The 15,494-nt window shown below is 41.2% G+C and overlaps 1 protein-coding gene across 1 annotated transcript; it reads right to left on the bottom strand.

Moving 5' to 3' along the window:
• Positions 1 to 184: 184 nt before the first annotated feature.
• Positions 185 to 14,842, bottom strand: rogdi (rogdi atypical leucine zipper). Its single transcript, XM_075454556.1, has 11 exons — positions 14,654 to 14,842; positions 11,723 to 11,794; positions 10,686 to 10,768; positions 8,876 to 8,930; positions 8,691 to 8,771; positions 6,487 to 6,582; positions 6,301 to 6,399; positions 4,512 to 4,625; positions 4,372 to 4,421; positions 4,012 to 4,138; positions 185 to 1,999 (listed from the first exon to the last, which is right to left on the bottom strand). Exons 1-11 carry the CDS (start codon positions 14,726 to 14,728, stop codon positions 1,958 to 1,960), a joined length of 894 nt encoding a protein of 297 aa, XP_075310671.1. The 5' UTR covers positions 14,729 to 14,842; the 3' UTR covers positions 185 to 1,957.
• Between the last annotated feature and the right edge of the window lie 652 nt (positions 14,843 to 15,494).

Below are 15,494 nucleotides of genomic sequence, written 5' to 3'. Positions count from 1 at the left end.
CTGCTAAAGTGATAATGCCGAAGTGCAGTGGATTTTTAGCAACAAAAGCGAAAATGCTTCCAATGTCGTTGTCGTGTGAAAAAGCAAATGGGTGCAGTCAGAGAACATGTGATCACTTTGAAACAGATCTGAGCAGGCAGGACTGAGCAGTGAAGAAAGTCCAATGGTGACTTTAAGACAGATAGGTTGTTGTTGAGTACATCTTTATTGCACAGATAATCATTTCCACAGTTTATATCACAGACAGCTTAACACTTACTGGAATTAAGTCATTTGTTCACGATTCAATTAGTATTTGGTTAACAGGTAATCAACAACATGTGGGGAACAAAATAAATATGAACAGACAAAAATAGACGAGACAAGTAGCTTATTTAGTTCAAAATATGGAATGTGAGACGCCACGTTATATTCCTTAAACAGGGCAATGAATAAAAGATAAAAAAAATAGCCCCGCTTCAATGCCTTCCACCAGCTGGAACTAGACCATCTGCTTCATCAAACACCTCGTTATTGGGTCTGAAATTCTACTCTGATATTTCTGTGTTGGCACCGGATAATAGAGAAGTGCCTGAAATCAGCCTGTCTGTTTTTAAAATGTCCATAAACACAGTTATATTTAGTGGACATGGTGTTGAGATGTCAATAAACATATTGATCATACAAGAGCTTTGAGGAAATAAGTAACTGTAGTCTGTAAACTTTCTCTGGTCTCATTCATCACACGTGATATGAATGCAGTGTAGCGCCTGGACTCTCAGAAGAATACCCTGTGTGATCAACGTCGTATGCACGACTTCAGCAGTGGACGAAACACCAGCCAATACCACTGTGGGGCAAACCTTTTTGGCAAATCAGACATTGGCGCTGAGCCACGGAAAGATGGTGGTGTACCGTAAATGGGAAGGAAATCTATTTCCTGTTTTTATCCCCTACTCACAACAGGGAATGTTTTCCCAAACTGGCCACTATTAAGAATACAACATGTGCGTGCATAAAAAGCTTTAGTGTTGACACCAAGCACCTCACCGTGACCACATAAGCAGTGGAGACTCGTACTACAGGTAGGAGTACTACACTCCACAACCACTTCCCAACCGTGCGAGGCTGGGTTCTCCTCTGTGCTGTGCACCACACCGAACAGGCCCGTCACCGACACCCTTCATTCTGTGCTGTCACACATTACTGACAGAGCCAAGTTTGATTTGCACATTTTCTTCAGAACATGTGACAGAAGTACAAAGCAGCAGTTGCTCCACAGTGTTATTAGGCAGTCCGTGATGAGATTAAACTTTTGATTGATTTGTTTTACAATGACTTCTTCATGACATACAGCTTCCTTTTTAAGTTACAGACTGGACCTTTTCCTATAATATAATGTAGCAGCTTTGCATGTAATTATTTGACATCTAAAATAAGAGAAGAGGGTGAGCGTTCCAAATGCAGATCTACGATAAAGATAAAGTGAATCCTTTCAGAAGCTGAGTAGTTCTAACTATGAACTGAAACCCTAAGGGTTTAGGAAAAAAGACATTAAAACAAAACACTGTGATGATTTAGTACTGCTTAGACCTTCCGCCCTGAGTGCAAAAATGAGTGTTTCACATGACCGGTGATAGCATTAGGACGAGAACCACCTAAACATCGAGTAACAAATTGCTTTAACAAAAAAATGACTTCAACAATAATCACATTCAATCGATAAGTTCAAGTTCTATTTGTGAGTTGCAACACGCCTATCAGAGGATGTCAATAAGCTGAACTAGCACAAAAACAAATGGCAAAATGTTGATATCTGCTGGGATCTGACTGGTTCCTTCAGCTAAACATGCAACATTTTAGGCTGACTGGCTGAATGATAAATATGTCCAAAAATAAAGCCTTTCCAGGATATCCCTTACACTTGAGCGGTTAGTTTGGGGTGAGACGGGTCTCTTAGGGATGGACTTGATGTGGATTAGAAAGGTCTGTAGTTCCAAAAGCTGGAGAAGACAGATATCTGCAAGAAAAAGGACATAGAACCTCATTTAAACACAATAGTACAGTGGGAAATATTTGAAATAGTGGTAGAAATATTTGAAAACATCAGTTTGACTTCATTTAAATTCTCAGAGATATAATAGAACTTTGTTACATGATCAGATCAACTTGTGCCGAGAAATGTGTCCAGAAGCATCAGATGTGTCAAGCAACAACTTTGATGTTGAGGAGAACTGAGAATAAAGCGATTTCCATACTCCATTCTAACCAGCCATTTTATACCAACATGTAATCATGACAACAGTAACTCAGTAACAGTGATACGGATTAACATCTTCCTTATTTCTGCAGTGAAAGACTTGACTGTCAGTACGTAATACAATAACAGTACAGAAGAAGCTTTTCCAAGAAGCTCCCAAAACGGTTCCAAATGCTTTAGAATTAAAACTTACAAAAATCACAATGAATAAAAAAAAAGGCACTAAAACAAATAAAATAACATCAGAAATTTGAAAGAAGAACAAAAGGTTAAGAAAAGGTCTGTTGTTGTAAGAAGATTTTTTTAAAAGATACTGAGCTGGACTGTCTGATAAATTTAGGCAGTGAGCCCAAAGGTCACATTAGGAACTGTTTCGAGCTTTATTAGTCATAATAAGAGGGCCCCTCATACGGTCTCAAGCAGCCAGAAGGTTCACAGAGATCCCAGATAACAACAGGAGCCAGATCATTCAAAGATTTAAAGGAACGCAGCAACATCTTAAACTCACTCAGTGGGGTCACATGGCACTGAAAGGATTGGATAATTGGCTAAATTACAGTAAGAATGAGTTATTAAGTTCATGTAGACACCTTAATCTGACAAGAAATTGGATCGGATTAAGACCCCGAGATAATTCGGTTGAAAGTCAAATTAAACGTGTTTGCAGATGGGTGAAGCACGTGGTGAATTAGACTTTGCGTTCTGCGTATGCTCAAGATTTTTTCCCGGGGTCGTGAACTGGAAGTCGGGAGAGACGATATTCCTGTTGCTGTCGCCGTCAGAAATAAACAACGCGATGGAGAATGCTCCGTTGTGCATCGTGTTAGTGCAACAAGCAGCTCATCACAGACCAAATGTTCATCTTGCTCTTGTTAAAATTGGCTTTGTTCTTAGACATTATGAATGAAATAGTCTCTGTACTTTTCCACAATGACCTAAAGTGATCCAGGAATGGGGAGACAAAACAATTAGCCTGGGAAAACAGGTGCAAGATTCACACACACACACACACACACACACACACACACACACACACACACACACACACACACACATCGTTTGGCTGATCCAGAGAATATGACAAAGCATGTTGAACCTACTCCTGTCCAATCATACTCGGTCGAGTGTGAGTCCAGCCTATGAGGCTATAAATGCAAATGATACCCGGAAATCGGGGCTCAGTCTGACGGAGCGCTGCGCTCAGCCCAGCGCTGATATGCTTGACGTGTGACTACCAATAAACACTTTATTTAACTTGAGATTCCTCCGGCTTGTTCTTGAGCTTCCAATGAAAGAATCGAGCTAACAATCTTCATTCGCCATTTTCTCGAATGCCTGAGTTTGATCCGATTCATTCACCGCCATATATGCAAGGAGAATTACCCTAGCTCGACTCATTCTTATTGTAATCTAGCCAACTATCCGATCCTTTCAGTGCCATGTGACCCCACTGACTGATTACCAGTGAAGACCAGTAAGAATTGCTGTGATAGTGTCACTTCTCTTGGTCTCTGTTAGAAAAACATGGCAGCAGGGTTTGGTATTCGCAGCAGCATTTGATTTCCTTGCCCACCGACACCAGAATAAATTGCAAGCATTGCTCAACTGGTTGAGCAGAAGCCCCATGCATATAGCTGAAGCTACTCAACGCAGTCGCCCAGGGTTCGAGTCCGGTTCGAGACCCTTTAGCTGCCCCCCCACTATAAAACAGTGACTAGTGCTGCTTTTAACGTATTGTTGCTTTAGGATTCATCAGTAAGAGTGTCGCTCACCTTGTCCTTGAGTTGCTGACATAGCTGCAGGGAGATGGTGAAGAACACCAGCGTATCATTGAGCCAGGGCACCACACATTCCACTTTGTGAACATGGCTCACCTCAAACCGGTTGGCATTGAGCTCACTGTGGAAAGAAAAAAATGTTCACGACAAGAAAGAGAGAGCGTTTAGAGGGACTTCAACATGCACAATGTAAATGTAAATAGAAACTTTTTTAACTCCAGAATTTCCTGACTGAGTTTCACAATATTTCCTGGTGGGGCATTTCTAAACGCATGTATCCAGAACTGAACATTTCCATTTCATATGGTAGAGCAAACAGACGAGTTGAACTAAATCTGGATAAAGAAGACTTACAACATTGCCCCTGGGTTATGCAACACTGAGCTTCCTGCTGGCTTGAAATTCTAAGTAAATGAGAGAGAAAACATTACAACATTAATGAGGTGAATTACATGCAACTTCCTGTAGAGTTGCAGAATGTCACATGTTCTGACCTTGGTGGTGTTGGGAGGCAGCACATGCAGCTGGTAGACAGTCAAACACAGTTTGCTTAAATTGATGTAAAAGTTAACCATCACGTCGCCTGGCATGGGAGGAGTGAACATTTTCTGGGGATGGATGGATAAACAGAAAGGAAAGGTTGTGGAACAGTAACACCAGGCTTCATGGTAAATAAGCTGACACTTCTCTCTCTTCGGGTGTATGAGGTCCCTTTTAACTGCAAAAGTATGTACCCGTACGCTTCACCTGTAAGACGGCTTTACCGGCGGTTCTAAAACCACTGAAGGGTTCTTTATGCATCTGGCTTTGTGCACGGACGCACGGAGAATTTGAAAGTATTTGGGAAATATTCAGTGGTTCATTTTTCATCTTAAGGCTTTGTCAAAACAGCCTTATAAAACTTGAGGGTTTTCTGGAAAATTTTAAATTGCCCACTAAAACTTTTGATTAGGGCTGGGCGAGTTAACTTGTTATTATCGGGTTAACTCATCAATTATTTAATACAGATAAATATTATCTATTATTTATTTATCATTTAAAAAAAAAAAAAAAAAAAAAAAATTGGGGGGGGGGGGGGGGGCTTTTGTGCCTTTCATAGATAGGAAAGTTCAGAGAGACACAAAGCAGGGGGCAGAGAGAGGGGGAACGACATGCAGCATAGGGCCGTCCAATGCGGGACTCGAACCGGGGCCCGCTGCAGCTGAGGACTGTAGCCTATTGTACATGGGGCGCCTGCTCAACCCACTACAACCACCCTTGTTTTATTATTCTAAGAGTCTGTTGCTCACAGGCTTTTATTTTGTAAAAGTCTGTTGCTCACAGGCTTTTATTTTGTTAAAGTCTGTTGCTGTCTGCTGTGGAACAGGAAAAGAAAGTAATCGGCGGATCCACCAAACATGGAGAAGGGTACGGAACTTTTACTCGGCCATTTTCATGTTAAAGTTCTTCCAGACGGCGGATTCGACAGAACCAAAGTCATCTGTAAACACTGCCAAGTTGAATTGTCTTCTCAGCGTAGTAGTTCCAGTCTAAAATATCACTTAAAGGCAAAACACACAACTGATAGCAGCAAGTCATTCAAGGAAACAGACAGTGGAGCGAGGCTTCTACATAAAAACTACAGAAAGATGCTGATGTTAAAAGTGTGTTTGCGGGGCGGTCGGTGGCGTAGTGGGTTAAGCAGCCGCCCCATGTACAGAGGCTATAGTCCTCGCTGCAGCTGGCGCCGGTTCGAGTCCCTCACCGAGTGGCCCTTTGCTGCATGTCTCCCCCCTCTCTCTGCCCCCTGCTTTCTGTCTCTCTCCAACTGTCCTATAATTAAAGGCATAAAAAGCCCCAAAAAATATTAAAAAAAGAAAAGTGTGTTTGCACAACAAATGTTATGGCACTTTCATTCATATGGCAGCACATTTAAAATAAAACTAAATGCCAAAAGCTATACACTACTTTTGAATTCATTTTTTGATTTTGCCTACAAAAGGCGATTAATCGTGATTAATCAGGGAAGTCATGTGATTAAAAATCTTAATCGTTGCCCTGCCCTACTTTTAATTTCTCAGTTTCAGAATAAAAAAAAACAAACAAAAAAAAAAAAAAAACATTTGAGAGGTTAAACTTTCAGCTCTCATCAGTGGCTTTGTCCTCATGTTCAGCATGTGTGTCACTCCAGGCTGGAAATTATTCTTATAAACAATATGCCTTGAAAATTCACGACTAGTAATACTGTAGCCCACTGTGTGTTAAACCAGTGCGTCTGAAAAGTGTGCTTAAGCCGTCCTGTACCATCAGACCACTGGTGGCAAGCTCTGGCAGGGTCAGAGACGCCGGCGTGGTGAGGCGGTTTCGTGCTCGCGTTAGCTGCAGCATCACTGCATCCATGAGCTACAGCAACAACAGAAACACAAGGTTATATCACATACACAGTAAAAAGCCACAGCCTCCGCTCCATTTAGTTCTGGAAAGGCTGACCTTGTTAACCTCAGCACCTGTCTTGAAGCGGTAGCTCTCATCACGGCTGCTCAGCAGCTGCAGAGCCTGGCTCACATGATTCCTGGCATCCTGAATCTAAACAAATAACAAAAACATAAAAAATAAGAATGAGAGCAGGAAGGATTCACCTTTTATAAATCTATACAACCTACAATTCAAAAGGTTTTTGGCACCGACTGGCCTAAATTAATTCAGCAAAAAAGACAAAACATCCACCCAGAGCATCTCCTGCTTTCAAGATTAAATTTAATCATCATCTAAGCAGCAACTATATCATGAAATCACAGAAACTGGGGTGGTTTTTTCCCTTTATCACAATTCAGCCATAAGAAAACACAGTAATTCTGCAACGTATGGCATGGCCTCCACAGAGTCTTGATCTCTGGGGTTACATGAAGATATAAAAGAGTTTAAATAAAAATAGAAACAAGTTCTCCAAGATATTTAAGGTAACTTTAATACTGCAACTGCACCACGGTTAAACTAGTGGTCCTTTAAAGGTAAATGGATCCTACATCTCTTTTTTCTTGTCTACACTTTGGAAGCAGTCAACTGATAAGCAGTCAAATAAAAAATAATTATGTTTTTGGTTTGAAAAGTATCCTCACTTCACCCTCAGTATGTAAAAAATGTGCTGCATACTGCAGCAATGTGCTCCAAGTGCTCACCTTAGCTTAGTGATTTTGGATTTACATTTACTTAGCAAATGTATCATTAAAAATATAGTTTGAAATAGGAGTATTTGAAAAGTTGATCATCCAATCAAACAGAAGTAAATTCCATAATAATGAAATACTTTGTGTTGGTTTCGTCTCTGGTATGGCTTGAGTGATGGCAGAGTCTACCTATGGCAGAGTCTACCTATACTCTACCTTCGTATAACTACGGGCTATGTAAACCGTGCAGACCGAGCAGTCTCCTGCTTCCGAGCAGTAAACTTCGAAACAGGTGCGGATATCGGCAGGTGGCTGAACGCATTGATATGAAGGGAGAGAAAATAGCGCCAAGCGATTGTGAGGTCTGACTTTTTCTGTTGAACGATTTTGTGATGCAAATGTATTACTCTTTTGAACGCCAGTGTTTCCCGCAGCGCATTATAGTTAAGGCGGCCGCCTTAGCAAACTTGCATTGCCGCCTTGTCAACGTTCCCAAAAAAAAATAAAAATAAAAAATAAAAAACTTTTTTTTTTTTTAAAACCAAAGTACTAATGCTTTGCCAGGCTCAGACATTAAAAGACAGCATTGATAACATTGAATTGCGACACCTACTGGTTGTTAATGTAAATAGTTAATAATGTAAATAAAAAAGTGTTACAGCTCTTAAACAGCTTCGTTATTGCTCTAACCCCCCCCGCTGCCACCCGACGGAACGCTATCCGCGCAAAACCCCTTGTCCCGGCCGACGACTCACCACCTTGACTAAGCAATTTCCTGCGGGAAACACTGAACGCATATTGTTTTGAGAAGCAAAACGCTTTATTTTTGTGGCCCAAGCCAACTAGCCGGACTACCTTCTTTAACGCCAAAACCAGGCAGCAGGGGGCAAGTCAAATTTAATAAATGATATTGCTAATATGGGATGTCATACAGCTTCATGTCAAAAGAGGCAAACTATCCCTTTAAGGCAGGACTGAGTAGATGCACACTGGGAAATGGACCCAACATACCCTGTTCTAACAACTACTATAACCATAGGTTCTCATGAACATTGAATAACTTTTTTTTTTTTCTACGATGCATCTCTAAGATTTGAGACTTGCACTTGGTTGGGCTTGTAGGATTAAGTTTAAGGCATCGTTATGTTTTTGTTACATCCGCAAGCTTGTTTGCATCCATCCATTTACTATAACATCCTCCACACGTGCCAATGGGAAGCACCAACTAACCCAAAATACTTTGGAAAATATGCAAACTGAATCCAGAGAGCAGAGTTGAACCAGGAACTCTCCAGCTGTGAGGCAACACTGCTAACTGATACCTGCCTGTTCTACCAGTTTTAGTTCTTTACCAGTATTTCAGATTTCCACAAGCAAATGTATCGTATACCTGCTGTTTGAGCTAGCGTTGGAAGACCAAAATGTGATATATTTTTTTCTCTCTCTCTCATATATATATATATATATATATATATATATGTATGTGTGTATAGTGTTGGTAGGTAGGTTACACGCTGACTACAGTACCTGCTGCAGTTTCCACTGCTTGTCTTCTCTGAACTGAAAGTGGAGCACTTGGCTGCTCTTTGCAACCTTCAAGTTTATGTCCTGTTAAGAAAAGTTAAACATAAAAAGACAAACATTAACCCTAGATCAACGTGTCATCCTCTCAAAGGGGAACTTAAGCCTTCATGAGAATGTTGCAAACTCACAGCCTGAGACAGAGCCTCCCCCTGCAGAGTCAGCACCCCCTTCACCTGATCCATGCTGCAGAAACACACAGCATTTTTATTTCAGCACACTCACAGGAACAATGGTTGTGACAGATTACACCGTTTGCCTTCTTTGCTTACACATCAAAGTTAGTGAAACCCGACACCGGGGAAGAGTAAAAAAAATTTTTTTCCTCAACATTTACAACTGTAACCCAGCACTCATCTACAAAAGACACAAAAATCTTCCATGATGTCACTTAAATATTACTTCCTAACGTATAAGTAAGCACTTCAAAAAGTTGCGTGTGTGTCTTCAACTAAAGTTAACTTAGAGAGTTAACTTGGCCATAAATGATGCTTGGGATTCTTTTTGTCTCCCACTTTTGCTGCTGCAGTTATGTTTTACAGGATGTACATACCAAAATGAGACCGGTTATGAGCAAGCTGAACAAGCTTTAGTCTCATTATCTGATGGTCAGACCTGGACTTTAGAACACGCCAACATGTGATATTCAGTGCAATAATGCAATCTTTAAATGCATGGATGCATGGACTGGTCTTGTGTGTTGGCAACATTTTCATGTTATTGACTCTAAAAATACAGGAGTGAGCACAGCAGTGTGTTGTAGGTTCAAACAGAATGAGATTGTATGACTGAGAGGGTCATGTGGCAAAACTGGCATTGTGTTTAATTTAGTCAGCAGTCTGATGTGTTTTGCTGCGGTGTGTGTTCACAAATTTAAGCAACGTACAAACAACTTTGCAGCAAGTGAGGGCCCTTGATCTGATATCTGAAATATTACAACATGACGGAAATGACCAGCACCCTCACACGCCATCACTGAGTATCTGACAGCCACTTCCCCCACAGGAAGACACTAAGTGTCATTGCTGTGGTATACATTTTTTAATCGAAGATGTTTTAGATAGACCACATTAAGTAAAAATCAGATCGCCATCAGTGGGTTTGGCCTTCTGCTTTTGTAGCTTGGCAACAACTTATCTGTTGAGTACGCACGCAGCATTGGCAGGTAAGGTGAAGTGCCAGAAGACAACATGGACAGAACTCACAGCTAACAGCTCAACATGTGGGGTGCAGAGGTGCTCCTTCTGAGGGACATGTCCAGGACTAAACCATCTGTTGTCAACAGCCACTGCAACCCCTTCACCTTTATAGTTAGCTCTCTGTCTATCCCTATCGTTTTAAAGTTGAGTAGAGAGGAGTCAAGAGTTGTTCCTGCAACCATGCCTAAGCCAAAAAAAAAAAAAAAAAAAAAAAAGCCTGTTGCTTGTTGACATGGGCCGTTTTCTCACATGAACATTGGAAATGTTTAAGAGACGGTGCGGACAATTCGGATGGGACTATTTCCTTCAACTGCATTCCAAACATGTCCATCACAGCTGGAGATTTTCTGTTGAAGCTGTGCTGTCCCAACATGACATACAGGGGGAGGGCTGTGGAAGAACTTCTGCCTATAGGCAGCAGGAGGACATGATGCAAAAAATACCCTGTTACAGCACATTCAAATTCTGAATGAGGCTATTTGACGGTTGTTTTTTTTGTTGATGTCAATACCTCATGTATCAGAGCACATCAGGGAGTAGAGCGGAAAGCAACAGGTCAGCAGAAAAGAATATAAAGCAATAGCTCTTACCAGCACACACTGTCTAATTCACTAATGGAAAATGGATGTTAATGTTCTCACATGCACCCCTGCAGAACATCTAAAGGATGTACGAACTGCAATGCATACATGAAATTGGCCAGTTATTTTAACATGAACAGAAAAGTGATTTAGAGCATTACGTTGAGCTGCCCAGGATGAAGTTCTCCTGTTTGAGTTGACTCTCCAGGCCTGGTGTTGGCACAGAGAAACGCCGAGAAGCCTCCTGTTGACAAAAACAAAGCAAAATGTGTCTTAGGTTCAAGTCATTCGACTGAGACAATTCAACAGACCGATTACTGACTAGTTCTGGGTCGGCAGTCCATCACAGGGCCACACTTGTTTCATTCAATCAACTGAACTGTCTGCACTGAAGGTCTTAACCAGTTCAGTTGATTGACTGAAACAAGTCAGCTGTGCTGCTGCAGGGTTGGAACAAAAACCTGCAGGCACACCGGTCTTTTCAAGGATCAGTTTGACACCCCTGGTTTAGGTGTTCCTTTCATTTTTTTGAGCAGTGTATTTGGGCCGCAACATATTACCAAATGTCTACTAGAGCTGGCCTGCCAGTAGACAGCGCATTCACCGCAAATACTACAAATCCCAGAATGCTCTGCTGGTGCACTGGCGCGTCAATCAGGACACACGCTGCAGAATAGAAAGATTTTTTTTAAATTCCATTTAATAAATGAATGCCACAGATGTGTCTCTCACATGTGTTTATAGTATTAAGCTTTGCTTGTTCCAGATTCAATGTTTAAGCAAAACTTCAGTTTGTTTTCATATGAAAAGCTTCATCGTTATATCTGAAGAGAAGGAAAAACTTCCTCAATTGTAGACATTTTTTCAATAAATATCAAAGCTGGCCTGTGACTTTGTCCAAGTTTATAATTTTGGCCAACTGTGTTTGACACCCCTGACCTACATCAAATCAAAGTATTTGCACCCATTTCTTCATGAAGGCTGTATATAATGATATAATGTCTTGATGCACTAGCTGAAATGACATCTTCATGGCATCTTAAGACTTGATTAAACTCCAATCAAGCCAAAGAAGACATTTTACATATTTAAAAAAGCAACTAAACAGACCTTCATGTGCAAAACCTGTGAATTGGCCCTTTAAATCAGGTGGTACAGATTTGACTCGCATCGCCCAGCCCTACACACAGCTGTTTACCTTTAGTACATCCTGGAGCTGCTTTAGGACCGCATGCACTTCTTCTTTCAGCAGCCAGTTGAACTCCTCCTCCTACCAAACACATGAAATACAGATTGAACTCCTACAAAATGACTACAGAAAAAACAGGGAAATACAAACCAGCATCAACCTTTCTGGTGGGTTCGTCCCGTGGGAGGAACTACAAAGATGGTGGATTTGTGAGGAGGAAACTGCGAAAGCTATCGATCACAATTAAAAGGCTGCGTTACGCTTCCCTAAAACAGAGCATTCCTGTTTCTCACCATTTTCGGTGTTTTGGGTGACATCAAGGACGACACACAAATAAAATGTGTTTTTATCATGCAAGAACATTTTTCAATTATTCATTATGTATTCATATAAATAATGAATTGATATCAAATAATTATTTATATATAAATTGTGAGTCTATGATCTGTAAAAAGCAAAAAAAAAAAAAAAGGTTTTCAGCTGAGTGGTTCTGATTCTGGAAAACTGAAATACTTCTTAAAAGCTGCAGCAGTCCGCAGCTTTTCAGCAGCTGTGACCCCAGCAGCTGAAGGTCAGTGTTTACAGGACAACTTGTGAGATCTCCTGGCTTCCCATTCTGTAAACTTGTTCTACAAATGCCATTCAATAAGACAAATACATCTCTCTTTACTCTCTACATTCAGTCACATGGTGCGCGGTTGTTTGTACTTTGCACCTGATGGAATTCTTCTGGTATAAACACTCATTTTATTACACACATCACATTTACAACATTTAACACTTATGGACTGTGTGTCCAAGCAGGAGTAGTGTGCTAGCTCACCATTTTCTCCCTACAGTTAACATGACATGAAGTCCCGTGTAGATCCAGAGTGTTCTGCATCTCATGAATACAAATATTTTGTTATTGCATTATTGTTAGTCCCTCCTTCTGTTCACAATAACATTAAGGTGACTTTGTGCCACGCGCAGCCGTCTGCGTCAGTGACGTGTTAGCCGTTTAGCGCCACATTCAAACACAAAACAAAACCCGTAAAAGTAATTAGAGAAGAAAAAACACCACAATGAAGCTAATATGGAGAGCGGGGAGGCCATCGTGTTCATGGTCTGCATGATGGTGATATTAATCATGGACGATCGCATCAGGCGTCTAATATCGAGGCTGGAAGAGCTCACAGAGAGAGTCAGGAGATGATACTTTTTCATTTCATGAAGGAAGAAAGGAGAGCAGAGCGCTGCAGACAAATGAGACCAGTGTAAGTTTAACTTATTAAACACCCGCCGGTTGTGTCTGTGTCTATGAGGAAACATTTCAGCCGTGGCAGAATGACAAGGGGCGGAGCTACCGACCACCACACACCTCCCTCAGATCGTTCTATAGAACCATGAAAAGACCCGACCTCGGAGAAGGAGCTAAATAGTTATAGGAACTAAGGGAGATAGCCCCGAATTCCTGTATGTCCGAACACGGGAGAAAACGGCCCCGCGGATTAAAAGGTTATTAGAACTCCCAAAGGTTCCTCCAGTCCGAAAGCGGCTATTGATTCCAAACATAGCACAGAAACTACAACACAGAGGCTGAAAAAGTTCAGTTCTGCAGCCAATTTAAACATGAATGGCCACAAACTGAATTTAAGCAATGTTGTAAAGTAGAGTGGGCAAACATTCCTCCTCAGCAATGTGCAAAACTGATAACATCATACAAAGAACAGTTACTTCAAGTTATTGCTGCCAGAAAGGTAGTTCTACAAGCTAGTGAATCACAGAGTGTACTTAATTATTCACACATCGCCTCTGCATTCTGGCTTTTTCTTTTTCTTGAAATTAAATAATGACATGGTGTCATGTGTTGTTCAGCTGAGGTTGTATTTATATCATTTGAAGACCCGGTAAGGCTGATTTATGGCTGAAAGATTTTTATCCACCCCCCCACACACACACACACACACACACACACACACACACACACATTTTAGGATCTGGTCTTTAGGGGTGCCCAGCCCCCAGTGCTCACAGACGCACATTATTTCTCACTAATTGAGGCGAACTAGTACATTTATAAATTTTGGAGCTGTATTAGTTTTGCTTTGAGTAGCGTTTTCCCCTACAACATTCAATTTCGACCTTTTCATTTCAAAAGACTGTGGCTTGACGGGGATAACAGAGAGCCTGAGACAAATATTGAAGATAACTCAACATTTATTTTGGGAGTAAAGAGTTAAAACAAAAACAAAATAAATAAAATGGTCACTAAAATAATGCATCTTTGAGCAAAAAAAAAAAAAAAAAGTGTTTTTGCATAATATAATATTTTAAAAATGTGCTGAGCCAGGGGGTGCCGAGCTATCTCACGGTGGTGCCTTGGCACCACTAAAAATACCCTAGCCTCGCCCCAGCCCCACACACACAACTTTTGCATGTTCAGACTGCTTAACTCGGAAAAATAATCAATACACTGACAATGAAAACTTAAAAGCCTCGTAAAACGTATTTTGTCGATTAGGAATGTCCTCGTTATGTTTGTTAATGACCCAAACGGTGTAGTTCAATGTGGAAAACAACTGTCAATAAATCAGCATTGACCAGTTTTAAGCTTCCAACAACGCTTTCAGGTCATTTCTGACTACATGCTGGATGTGTCGGTACCACGGTGGGCCCGCTGATAGTCAACATCACTGCGGAGTGACAGCGCGAGTCCTCTGGTCACAGCACTGGTTTTGTAGCGCGTGGATGCTCGCGTCTGCCTCCCGCAAACAGTAGCTACTGTGTTAGCTTCTTCCAGCTGTGTTCTCACAAACACTGGAAAGGCGAATGTCAAAACGTGATATATTAACGGACAGAAAAGTCAGTTAGGCAGCTAGCTAGTACTGCCAGACGGTGCCGTCTTCTCCTGCCAACTAGCAGTGGTGCGGTGCAGATACGTGGGGTTGAGGGGCTTACCAGCACAGCTCTCTCCACTTGACTGGCAGCAGACATCTTCGGCAACTCAGACAGAGACCTCTGCGGGTTCAGCATTTTTATGCCGTCAACAGAAGCAAACCCGAGGTTAACAATTTTTCTAAACACTGACTCTTCTTTATTTGGTATGAAGGTGTATCCCGACGTACTAGCTTAGCGGAGGATGCGTTGCATTCAGGACGTAAGGAAAAAAATTGTAATTAAAAAAAAAAACTAAAATCAGCTCTTAATGCAAGAAGGAAACGATACAGGAGACCATAGACATATTATTATGTCTATGCAGGAGACGCCTTTGGCATGTCGCATTTGAAGGGTTGTAATCAGTTGTTATAAAGGGGCAGAATTTGACATGCTTATCAGGTCAATATAATTTAGGTTTTTATTTCAAGGTTATTCAATGATGCACTTCAAAGCTAATACGTATAAACTCTTAATTTTGTCAGGATAACAATCACGTGTTTTTTGATAGTTTATCAAATTAATATGTTCGGGCTGATTGTTCAAAAAATTCCAACCGGACAATTTCGAAGTTTTATATTTAAGTAAAGTCTTCAGATTTACGACTATTGAACGCATCATTAGGCAAGTCACACGTTCGCTATTAAAATGGCCCCGCCCACTAAACCTTTACTTGGGAATACTACTTCCGCCCAGCACGGCGTAAACACAAGGCTGCTACGCGAAGCTCTGATGGCACGGCACGTCTCACTTTCTGGGAGCATTATTGAGATGGAGAACAGGAGTTGTGCTCATGTTCAGTCTAAATGCTTTTAAGTATTCTCCGTAGTTTTGCATCTTTTTGTATTATGCACCCACGGCGTCT

The sequence above is a fragment of the Odontesthes bonariensis genome, chromosome 21, assembly GCF_027942865.1.
Source record: "Odontesthes bonariensis isolate fOdoBon6 chromosome 21, fOdoBon6.hap1, whole genome shotgun sequence".
Taxonomy (NCBI): domain Eukaryota; kingdom Metazoa; phylum Chordata; class Actinopteri; order Atheriniformes; family Atherinopsidae; genus Odontesthes; species Odontesthes bonariensis.
This window is presented reverse-complemented; position numbering and strand designations above follow the sequence as displayed.